The sequence below is a fragment of the Physeter macrocephalus genome, chromosome 11, assembly GCF_002837175.3.
Source record: "Physeter macrocephalus isolate SW-GA chromosome 11, ASM283717v5, whole genome shotgun sequence".
Taxonomy (NCBI): Eukaryota; Metazoa; Chordata; class Mammalia; order Artiodactyla; family Physeteridae; genus Physeter; species Physeter macrocephalus.
This window is the reverse complement of record NC_041224.1, coordinates 18,024,767-18,037,506: the sequence shown is the minus strand read 5'-3', so window position 1 is coordinate 18,037,506 and position 12,740 is coordinate 18,024,767. Positions and strand designations below refer to the sequence as shown.

At 45.3% G+C, this 12,740-nt stretch overlaps 1 protein-coding gene across 1 annotated transcript in view; it reads right to left on the bottom strand.

Moving 5' to 3' along the window:
* PIP4K2A (phosphatidylinositol-5-phosphate 4-kinase type 2 alpha) overlaps positions 1-12,740 on the bottom strand; it is a 185,325-nt gene that overhangs the window by 72,081 nt on the left and 100,504 nt on the right. The window contains exons 2-3 of the mRNA XM_024129590.1: positions 8,974-9,071; positions 7,428-7,524 (exon numbers count right to left, since the gene is read on the bottom strand). Coding sequence (XP_023985358.1) covers positions 7,428-7,524; positions 8,974-9,071 — 195 coding nt within the window. The remainder of the gene's footprint in view (positions 1-7,427; positions 7,525-8,973; positions 9,072-12,740) is intronic.

Here is a 12,740-nt window from a genome sequence, read left to right as displayed (position 1 = left end):
ACGCCGTTTAAAGGACCAGCTTGCCCACTCAGCGAGCGAGCAAGGGCACCTGTTACGTGCTTTCGCTCCCTCGTGCTGCAGTACGAGTCCCAGTAAAGCCTTGCCTGAACGCCGTTTAAAGGACCAGCTTGCCCACTCAGCGAGCGAGCAAGGGCACCTGTTACGTGCTTTCGCTCCCTCGTGCTGCAGTACGAGTCCCAGTAAAGCCTTGCCTGAACGCCGTTTAAAGGACCAGCTTGCCCACTCAGCGAGCGAGCAAGGGCACCTGTTACGTGCTTTCGCTCCCTCGTGCTGCAGTACGAGTCCCAGTAAAGCCTTGCCTGAACGCCGTTTAAAGGACCAGCTTGCCCACTCAGCGAGCGAGCAAGGGCACCTGTTACGTGCTTTCGCTCCCTCGTGCTGCAGTACGAGTCCCAGTAAAGCCTTGCCTGAATTTCTCGTCTGGCCTCTTATCAATTTCTGTTATTAAGGAGTCCAAGAACCCTGGTGGGTAGCATTACAACACCCCATCTCAAACCTCAAGAGCTGTGTTTGAATCTCTAGTGCCATGTCAGCCCTCAATGAGAAATAAAGGAAGATAATGAGAGATGAAACTCACTCTTGAATGGCCTTCCTACATTTATAATTGGAAATTTATTCTCCTTTCCCCAAAGAAAGGGATTAATGGTGCTCTCCTTCCTCCCCAAGCCTCTAAAAGTCTGCATTGAAGATGTTTATTTCCACAGTGGGAGGTCCAGGATTACTGGGGCCTCCAGGGGGGTGGAGGAAATGTCAATTTAATTAGCTCATATTTGCCACCAATCTTTCCATACTTCTCATAAAAATGTCATGATCTATCAACATCAACCATTACGGTCCCCTATCCATTTTTTAAATACCCAAGCGTTTTGAACATTTAATACCCTTGAACTACTCATATAGTCTTACAGACATTTGGGTTTTTTTTTTTCCATTTTGATATGAGTTTGTATTTCTGCTAAAAATAATGTATGAAAGTTTTTCCATTTAGTCAACAGGAAGGCCATGTACAATCAATTCTGCCATGCTCAAATGTGTAAAAGCCAGCATCTTACAAAGGAGACATGGCAGTATCATGTACAGGAACCTGAGTGACAGTCACCTACTGGCCGTGACTTAACAGATTCAGAAATGTTGACAGCTGGGAGGTCCTCAGAGAGCACGGAGTCCTTCTCCCTCATTTCACAGATGAGAAAATTGAGACCTACCAGGGCTAAGCGACCAGATTAAGTCACAGTATCCGTTACTGAAGATCCAAGACGCAAACCAGCTTCCCAACTCGCAGGAGAATGTTCTTTCTCCCAACTCGGGCTACCGGTCTCATGGACCCGACACCTGCCCTGCTGACAACTCAGGATTACGATTACACGCCTCAAATCACACGGCCCAGGAGCCGGGAGCCAGAGCCTGGACGAGGCTGCTTTCCGGGTTTGCGTTTGACGGATCTGAGCGGGCAGATGGTCCTCTGACCTCATCAGGGAGGGAAAGACCAATATGCTAACATCATCATCAAGGATTTATTAAAAGCCCACTGTGTTTAAAGCCCTGTGTTACGCTCTTGGGGAATTTCAAAGAAAGTCTGAGCTGTGATCCCAGGCGTGGAATGGCTTTCATTGCAGAGGGGGGCAGAACACAGTGCAATTGAACACTTATTAATAATGAAACAACTTACCAGAAAAGAAGGAAACAGATTTGAAGGGTAATGACCAGCAGAGAAAGAAGAAAAGTTGCAGGAACGTCTCTGAGCGCCGTGAGATCGCCTTTACAAAGCTCAGGTTGGTACTTGACTCAGATTAAGATACCAGAGGCCTGCGTCTGAGGCTGCTGATAAGCAAATGGGCAGCATCTGACCCGGACAGGATGACTGTCAGCGCTCGGCTGAAAATGACGGGACTTAACCCAGCGTGGGTTCAGGAACGGAGAGCGCAGGCAGACAGCAAGCCCGAGCTGTCAGTGGGGTCAGTTTGTGGTGGGGCAGTAATTGGTTCAACACTTGAGAAACAGCAGAAAGAGCACGTGAAAAAAATCTGAGGATGCTGATGGGCTGGAAGGGAGTTTTCCCAAAAGCCTGTCAAGAGAGTTGTCCAATCTGAGGAGGGGGGGGCCCTTTGGTTTCCAGCCCAGGCAGAGTTTCTGTCTGCTACTCATCGTGGGGTTCCCAGTAGCTAAGCTGAAAGGCCGACACGTGTGAGGAGAAACTGTGAAAGAGCAGGCAGGGCAAATCCAAGAGACGACAGACAGGTACACAGGCATCAAAGAGCTTTTCTGGCCCGAGTCAGCAAATTTGAGACAGTACAAGATCCTCTGTGCCCATCACTCCCAGATCTGGGCCTCTGCTCCGACCCCGGTCCCGGGATGGCCAACTACATGCTGAGCAGCCTCACACAGGCACCTCAAGGTCACCTCCACAGTCACAGGCTAAAAGCTCAACTTCCTTTCTCCCCTCGCCCAACCCCACACTTCCCTTCCCCGGTGACTGGCACCTCCACTCTCCCGCTCTCTCAGGGTCCTGTCCTCGGCTCCTGTCTTTGCTCCCACGTTTTCCCCTCTCCCCGTCCCGTAAAGCTGCTCTCGGCTCAACCTTGTCAGTGGCGAGTGCCCTGGTTCATGCCTCTTCTTCACTGGTTGGGATATATTGTAGCCTCCTAATTTCTTTACCTCCTTTTTATGCATTCTACACATAACCGCCTCTATTTGCTTTTATAAAATCCAGGTGTCATCTCATCACTCCCTTGTGCAAAATCCCCAGGGCTGCTCTTGGGCTGAAGAGTCCGGGTGAGGTTTTCTGCCCAGTTCCCACTTTCTCCACGTTCCCTTCTTCAGCTCCCCGCAGCCCGCCACCATCTGGTTCTGGCCTCCACGCTTTGGTGCGGAAGGCCCACTTCTCCGGGGATTCCCCCCTCAGCCGTCCCTCCCTTTCTTCCGCAAATATTTCTTAAGTGCCTGTCCAGAGCAGGCTGGTGCTAACCTCTGGGCCTGCAGCCCCGGTAAACAAGCTAGACACAGCTCCTGCCCTCAGACAGTTTCAATTATATTTGGGAAATCTACATTTGCGAACACCATGATAGACTTTAGAGACACCGGCAGAAATTTTTTCCCACAGTTTAGCATACGCTAAAGGTCTTTAACGCGGGAGAATTTTATTTTTAAACTTGAGACAAGCACATCAAAAGTTTAAAACGTTAGCTTTTAAAATTAATTATTTTAAAATTAGAATCCTCTCTTACCAATACAAAGAAGAAAATGCATCAAATGTGAATAACAAGGGATTCTAATTCAGAAGATGGGGCAGGGGAAAAGCAAACCTAATATTATCCTCCACAAAGAACCAGAGGGCTCAGTTTCCATTATATGGCGTATTTAGCTTTAACTGCATCATCGCCATCCTGTATAACTTTTTGGTTTCTGGTGGGCAATCCTTCCTGCAGCTCAGAAACTTCAACCGAAGCCTCTAGTTGACTTCCCAGGCCTGTCATAAGAGGTTCTGATACTATGAGACTGGAAAGAGGGATGCAGGTTTTCTTGAAGAACATTAAAAATCAAGATGCCTGGGTTTCTGTAAATCTCATTAGCATCTAACACAGAATCTGTCATGTAACAGTTAAAAAAAAATTCCTTCATCCTTTTTTCTCTTCTGCATTCCCTATAATGTCTATCACAGAGCCTTACGCACAGTAGGTGCAAATAAACACACACTGAGTTGATAATCATCCACCTGTGGGGAGCGGAGCTTGAAGCGGCAGAGGAGATGGAAGAACAGAACTGTAGCGGCCGTAACAGCGAGGCCTCTGGGGGGAGCATTCATCTTGAAAGACATCTTAAAGGAACGGTCATGGGGAGTCACATTGTCCCGACAATGGTCAGAACACAGTTCACCTCTGGTGCGTATTACCAACCAGTGACGTGATTTTAAGAAGCACTAATAAGTTGGAGAAAATTTTGAATCTGAAAGCACTGAGCATACATGCATACACATACGCGCACAGGTTTACATATGTATGTTCAGTGACACTGTTGTTAATAACGAGTATTCTAGAACTGTTGCTGGAATTTATCTTTAACAGCAAGAAAAAGAAGTTGCTTTTCAAAGACATTTTCAAGAAATCAAAACCAGAGGAAAGATACAAATGTTTACGGAGACAGCAGGGATGTTTCTCAGTTCCTTTCAAGAATTTAAGTTGGCTGACGGAGGTCAATTAAGTTGGCTAATTACTATGTTCTACTTTGATCAGATGGATCGATACTGACTTTTTTCAGGTGCAGCAAAACGGCATTCACACACGCAAACACAGGCAAGGCAGGTGGCGAACATTTATCCATTTGATATAACATGAAGGTTTGAATACTAAATGAACCGCACGGTGGAGCTCCTTTTCGCCACAGAGATTTAAGAGTCATTTGTCCAATAAGCAAGCGCTTCAGAAAACGAAACAGAGCAAGGCAAGGGGAACAGTGAGGGGCCTGGGCCCCTTAACCAATCCAATGCATCCAAAGACGACGAGACGCCGGGTCACTGATCCCACTTTTCAAATCAGATTGAGAAAGAGAGTTCAGTTTGGCACTAGGTGTCACCTGATACCTGTTACCTGTTCTGGCCACAGAGAATGAAGTGTCCGGGCAGTGGTGAGCCGAACAGCCGAGACCGCAGCCCCGCCGGCACCCGCAAGCGCACAGCACTCCGCCTCCCTGGCCTGCGGCGCGCAGGCACCCAGACGCACCAAGCCAGAGCCACTGTTGCCACAACTTCCTCCATTTTCCAAACCAAGCAGCCAACAAGGTGGGTTAAGCCCCATGGGTAGGATCTTATCTTCAGTTTACACTCAGGGACCCTGCCCCAGCTGAAAAATTTTTTAAGAGGTACAGACATTGGGAAAGGAACATAGAAATGGGGAGGGAAGCCAGTACAGTCGGCCCTCCGCACCTGCAGATTCCACATCCGCGGATTCCGTATCCGCCGATTCCAACTGCAATTCGATCTGCAGTTGGTGCAATCTGTGGGTGCAGAGGAACTGTGTATGTCTGGTTTACTAAAGTTACTGTAAACACCCACTTCTTAATTTTTAAATAGAAATACAGTTGCCAAAGAGAAAGCAGCAATCTAAATGCTCAAAGCACCAGGCATGGCTGAGGGAAGGAGTGGTGTTCAAATGATTAATTACTCTCTCACCGGTTCTCCCTTGTACTGATCTCTCACACTAAGAGCTTAACAGACTTGCCAATTAGTTCCGTGTGAATCATCCTCCACTCACCTAATTTGCCTTCAAAGTTTGTATCAGCAATTTGCACTTACTTAAATATCAACTTACATGGTTTTGTTTTTAGGGGGAAAAAAGAGGGAAACCCGGTTCGTGTCTTAGTATTTCAGCAACTAAGGATCTAATGGATCCATTTGAGATCTCATTTAACAGGGCTGGTTCTCAAGAAATATAAGGACTTCATATATATATAAGCAAATATAAGGTGATGAATTGAGGAATTTAACAAGATCCTGTAGCATAGGCCCTGAAAGTCAGTTTCTGTGAAATGCCAGTATAGCTATTTTATTTTAAAATATTAAAAAAAAAAAAGGGGCACAGAGGAAGATACACACTTGAATGTAGCAGCAGAGTCAGAGGAGATTTTCTTAGGATGTCAAAGTTATCAGCTGTTCATTCTTTTCAAAGCACACTATTTTCACACGGCCTCTTGAAACGTAATAACAGTTCTTACATAATGTAGAATTATTCCTTTTTATTTTATACAAGGCTTTTTTACTATTCCAAAATTTATTCTTTAAAGGTGACTTGGCTTTTGCAGCAGTAAATTCAAGTCCAAGTGTGATCGAAGTTCTTTCTCTCTTACACATAAAGCCCACACCTGAACACTGGCTCCATTGCAGTTTTTAAAAGCAAACCGAGCGCTCACATCCTCCCCGCCCACTTCCCCTCAGCCCTCTCCGGGGCGCACCCGAGCCTCTGCTCAGAGCTTGGACCTCTGTGGAAACCTCGGCCAGGTCCACAGAGGAGGGAACGTCACGGCAGCCTGGCCAGCGTTGCTTTTTTCAAAACATGGCAGCTTCAAGGCTTCTCATGCCTGAGTGAGCCTGTGAGAGAGTCTTGGAAACTTTCAACAATAGGGCAGGGCAGGGAGGCCCACAGATCTATAAGAAAGCATGCTAGCTAAATAAGCTTGATTCGCCTTCGGGGCCTGTTCTTTAGGGGAAAGTACAGGGTGAGCTGTGCCAGTATTCACCTTGTAAGGTCACCCAGGGCGGCAATAGGACACGTAATGCAGGATAAGTTAGGATTTCTGGTTTGGGGCAAATGAGAGAAAGTGTTTACCAGATTTCAAATAAGTCAGTACTCTTACAGTAAAATGAACGGCCTGCCGTAAAAGACCAGAAAGCAGCCCTTGTATCTCCTGACTTAGATTTCTGCTCTTAAAAAAATCCTTGGCTTTTACGAATCTGGCCAGCTCTGTGAAAATCAGGTAACTGATGCCTGGTCCGTTCTCAGGAGAAATGACCAGGGATCAGCAGATCTGACAGCGATTTTAAAAGTTGAAATTGAGAACTGGGCAAACATGGGGAGAAAAGCAACAGGGCACATCTTTACGTGGTGGGTCCCAAGAGCAGGAGACGGTGCTACACAGAAGTGTCCCTGGGACTGGCGGGTTCCTGATGGTGACAGCGGTGCTGCAGTCACTAGACCGCTGGGCACTGCGGGGCTCTAAGGGGGTCTCTGACAAAATACCGCGGCGAGGGCCAGGGTGGGCCAATTCGAAAAGCAGCAAATCAGCAAGAACGAAAACAAATTTCTAAGATTCCTAAGTGGCCTCTGCAAATAAAGGAAATGCGAATTCAACACACATACACAACCCTCGGGGCTGCCAACCCGTTTGAGGGCAGAAAATGAAAAGGAGGCTCTGCGGGCAGAATACTTTCATCTGTAAGTGAGAATATTATATAAAACTCACAGGCTTGGGCTTCCCTGGTGGCGCAGCGGTTGAGAGCCCGCCTGCCGATGCAGGGGACACGGGTTCGTGCCCCGGTCCGGGAAGATCCCACATGCCGCGGAGCGGCTGGGCCCCTGAGCCGTGGCCGCTGAGCCTGCGCGTCCGGAGCCTGTGCTCCGCAGCGGGAGGGGCCACGACAGTGAGAGGCCCGCGTACCACAAAAAAAAAAAAAAAACAACTCACAGCCTTGCCCCCTTCCCAAAGAATAATTTCTTCTGCGGACTACTGAAATCATATTGTATAGTGGTCCCTAACTGAAAGAACCCTTTATTTCAGAAAGAACACTGAAAAATTCTCATACAAAAAGAAAATTACTATTATCTAATTACTTGCCATGACAAAAACGTGAATCCTATTTTACAGTGCAAAAGGCACGATGAAACCCATGTGAAACGAATGTTACAAAAGCAACTCACCTGGAAATCCTGATCATCGATTCCAAACCTCTCCCGCAGGTTACGGAAAACCATCGGGCAGTATTCCTTAAACTTGAAGTGGCTCGGCATGTTTTCTCTGAAACAGGTTGTGGAATAAAGTTCAGACGTACAAAGAGTGAACCAGACTCGAATCTGCCACCATCATGCTCTCCTGCAGCCAAAGAAGCGCTTGGGGTTCCCGACCCACAGAAGGCACAGGTGGGTTTCAAGGGGCCAACCAGAACCCACAGTAGGATCCAGGGGACAGAAGGGACAGACACGCAGGGGAAACGCTGAAGGAAAAGCAAAGAGCTTGGCGAGTCAGGGAAGGGCAGCACAGAGAGCCACAAACAGCGCTCCCACACTGGTCCTGGGTTGCCTGCTGATTAAAGCTTACACAACAAGAATGACTCTCACTCCTAGATCGACCAGTTTTATCTTTCATATAAATACCAGATTCTGTATTCACATAGAAAAGATCCCCTCAAAAGGTCAACCTTTAAAGGGCATTATGAGAATAATTAACACATCAGCTTCACATTAGAACAATGGCCCCATTAAGGAATTTCACAATTGATCTTCACATGGGAGGGAGTTTTCGGGGGCTCATCCCACTCATTCAGAATCGCTTTCCCCTTTGTGTTCACACACGCACACCCCCCACTGCCCCCACTGTGGTACTCCACACACTAAGTGATGGTAATTTGTATATATGTCAATTTTCAACCACCCGCCTGACTGTGAACCCCCGAGGGCAGGACTGTTTCTTACACATCCGTGTATGTCTGGCTCTCAATGAACTGCCTGACACAGAAGGTGGTCCATAATGATGTCTAAAATGACATTCAAAAGAGGGAGAAATAGTCTCAATGCCCAACATGGCATCCAATTATGTTTTATAAAAATGCACCTTCAGGGCTTCCCTGGTGGCGCAGTGGTTGAGAGCCCGCCTGCCGATGCAGGGGACGCGGGCTCGTGCCCCGGTCCGGGAGGATCCCACGTGCCGCGGAGCGGCTGGGCCCGTGAGCCATGGCCGCTGAGCCTGCGCGTCCGGAGCCTGTGCTCCGCAACGGGAGAGGCCACGACAGTGAGAGGCCCGCGTACCGCAAAAAAAAAAAAAACAAAAAAAAAAACCAAGCACCTTCATTCTTTATTGTTTTAGGAAGTAGTCATTTCTGTTCATAAAGGAATCATCAGGAGAGTTTTGTGTAAGAGAGCTGAGGTCCATAGCTGCCAAAAAAAAAAAAGAATCCAAGCAATTTACAGCTTCAAACATTTAAATAGTAATGAGAATATCACTTTTAACATATAAGATATTCATAGAGAACAATATGCCATATGCAAAAAGATATTACCCAAGAGGGCCTGCTGTTGCTTTTCTGAAAATGACAGATGGTTATGTTTATCACAGGATAAACTTTATCAGCAAAACTTTACTCCCACCCATTGAAAAATAATGTGATTATAGAAATTCACAAAAATTCAAATTCAAATTCACACTCCTGGCAGCCACATCAGTTCTACAAAAGGTCGTGCTTGTACTTACTTGTTAAAAAGGTGATTGTCCACCTTTATCTTTGAATAGGCCTTGAAGTCATCTGGCATCAACATAACAGGGATTTGAACATGGCTCAGTTCATTGATCTAGAAAAATATAAAACACATGGCACAGGTTGTAAGTATCTAGGTGGGAAGTACTTGACTTAAACATGTAACTTACCAAGAAAACCTCGTGGATGCTTTGCACTTCCTGGCCCACCTTCCTCTCTGTTCCTGTCCCGAATCGTCTCTTCTGCCGCTTTCCCCACTCTTTTCATCAGCCGTCACCACTGCCCCCCAGCACACATCGCTGCAACTCCCAGGCTCAGCCCTGTCTGCCGCCGGCCCCCGGGACGGCAGGGGCAAGGGAGGGGTCTGCAGGGTGAACCCTCAGGGCCAGCTGCCCCTTCTTCTCCCCGTCCACCCTCCTACCGCCCCTCCGGAGCCTTGACCCAGAGCTCCTTTGATCCCATGTCCAGGTCAACTTTCCTCGGTAAAGAAAATATTCTCTGAGAAAGAGGGCTTTTTAATTTCTGATATAAATATTTGTTGAATTAATCAAGAAGACTTTCTTTACACTTTGGGGTACTAAAAAGGAACCCTGCCATTCATGTGGTCTTTACCTTTCTTGAGGGGGCTAATTTAAAAATAAGTATTGGGATAGGGCATGAATTTACCAGAAGAGGAACCTTCACGAAGGAAAGGAAGGAAGCATATGGCCCTGGGACTGGATGAGAGGGAGGTGGGTTGGCCAGGGGTCAAGACAAAGGCACATCTTTATGTGGTTACAGAGAACAAAAGGTTAAATCCATTTTGGTTTACATTCCAGTGAATGGCAGGGACAGGGATGGCTTTTGACACCTGACTTTGAAAAAGTTGAACTTTCTCTTGGTTAATTATTTTTGCATTTAGCTCTCAAGTGATAACTCCCTGGTTGCTAGTAATAAAAACCACTTTACAGGTTTATACTTGCAGCAAATGTAGGATACTTGGAAGGGTTCTCAGTTACAAAAACAAACAAAATGAGTTTCTTGATAGAGCAGAGTTGTTAAACCACTGCTGGGTTCACAGAAAGTAGAAGGAAATTTTCAAGACCTTCCTTCCCCTAAAGTGACTTTAATCATCCATAGGGCATGTGGTGACCATCAGGTAAGTGTGAAAGGAGGGGCTTCTCTGAAGATAGATGCCAATTTCACACTTTGGGTCAAAGGATAACTGCGAAGCTCAGCGCAAGACTTCAACATTAAACTAGGACCCCTGAAGGAAGTGAAAGTGGTCCCAAAGCCCAGTGGAAGTAAATGTAAATGGTGCCTGGTAGAAAACACCCTTAACACAGACCTCCAGGATTCCCGCAGATTAAGTTCAACCAAATATGAGTTCACAAAGACAACAAGAGTGGGAGTCAACAGAAACAAAAACTGATATTATTTTCAAGGCTTCAGCTGATAGGACAATCAGATACAGAATAGAGAATAAAAACTATGAATAAAACGTATGAAGATAGTAAGAGATGGACTAGCAAAAATGAGTAAACTATGAGACTTTCAAAATGACCAATCAGACTTGAAAAAGAATCAAATAAAAATTTTACAAAATGGAAACTATAACTGTTGACTTGAAAACAAAACAAAAAGCCTCTGACCTAGTATTTACGCAGCAGATTGGGTAACTGGTATACCAGAGGGTAGATCTGAGAAAACTACCTACAATACCACAGACAGAAAGAATGGAAACGTAATATATGAGAGAATGGTTAAGATGGGGAGTGGAGTGGGTTTAAATGGAATCTTAGAGGAAGAGAGTAATACAGAATATGGGGAAGAGATAATATTTGAAGATGTAATGGTTGAGAATGTTTCACGACTGTGGGAGTTATAAATCTGTAGATGCATAATACCTAATGTACACAGAAGAAATCCACACCTAGAGACACTGCAGCTAAACTAAAGGATACCAAAAACCAAGAGAAGAAAAGTGGCCAGAGAGAAAAGACAGAACACAACAAAGAAATGACTGTCAGACTGACAGCTTACTTCCCAACAGCAAAACTGGAAGCCCACAGACAGTAGAATGATATCCTCAGAGTGGAAGATTACTGTCAACATAAAATTGTATACTGTGGTATAATAAGAAATATATTTTGATCATTGTCCGGGTTCCTGGCACAAATCTCCTAAAACCCTTGCAATTTCCTAAGTGACAGGAGTATCTTTTGTCGTTCACCAGAAGCCCTTTCGGGGCATACCTGAATTTATGCTAAGGAGGTGACTTAGGTTTAGACCCCTAGATGGCCTCAGGATGGGGCTGGTCACCAGAAAGACTAAGTGACTGGACGGTTGGAACTTTCAGCCCTACCCACTGACCTCAGGGAAGGGGAAGGGAGATGCTGGAGATGAAGTTCTATGTAAACTTTTGAACAATAAGAGTTGGAGAGTTTCTGGGTTGGTGAACACATCCATATGCCAGGCGGGTGGTGCACCCCAGTTCCATGAGGACAGAAGCTCCTGCACTCGGGACCTATGTACCTCTGCATCGGTATCCTTTATACTATCTTTTATAATAAACTAGTAAACATATATAAATGTTTTTCAGAGTTCTGTGAGCTGCTTAGCAAAATAATGGAACTGGAGGAGGAGGCTGTGGGAACCTCTGATTTACAGCCAGTTGGTCAGAAGCACAAGTAACAACCTGGACTTGTGACTGGTAACTGAAGTCGAGGAAGGCGCAGTCTTGTGGGACTGGGCTAATAACCTGTGGGGTCTGATTCGATCTCCAGGAAGACGGTGTCAGAACTGACTTACTCCTTCAGGATATTGGAAAAAAACACATGTGGGACAAACCCATTAAAACTATCTTTCAATATATTGGAAGATTGGGATTGACATATACACACTACTATATATAAAATAGATAACTAATAAGGACCTACTGTATAGCACAGGGAACTCTACTCAGTACTCTGTAATGGCCTATATGGGGAAAGAATCTTAAGAGTAGATGTATGTATATGTATAACAGATTCACTTTGCTGTACACCTGAAACTAACATAACATTGTAAATCAACTATACTCCAATAAAATTAAAAAAAAAACTGTTTCAAAAAAATGAGAGCAAAATAAAGGCTTTTAACTGAGAACTTATCTACAACACACCTCCCCAGAGGAACTTACAAGCTTTAGAAGCACATTATTTAGACTCTGTTAAAGATATACTTCACAAAGAAGGTAAACATTGTGGGTGGAAGATCTGAGATAACAAAAAGAATTAGTAAGTAAATAAACTGGTAAATATGAGGACAAATATAAGTAAACATCATCTATGTAAAGTAATAATGCCTAATTTATGAGATTAAAAAGGACAGAAATACACACTGAATAGCAACAGGGTATAAGTTGGAAAGTAGATGGCCATGGTTATAATGCTCATGGTATTGCTCAGGAGAAGAGGTAAGATATTAACTGCAGACTTTAAGTATTATGCTACAATTTCAAGGGCAAACATTAAAAGAAAAAGAAACACAGTAGATAACTTCCAAACTAGTAGAAGGGGAAAAACAGAATAAGAAAACAAAACTCAATTAAAAAAAAAAAGAAACGTGGGGCTTCCCTAGTGGCACACTGGTTAAGAATCCACCTGCCAGTGCAGGGGACACAGGTTCGAGCCCTGGTCTGGGAAGATCCCACAAGCCGTGGAGCAACTCAGCCCGTGAGCCACAATTACTGAGCTTGCACTCTAGAGCCCGTGAGCCACAACTACTGAGTCCATGTGCCACA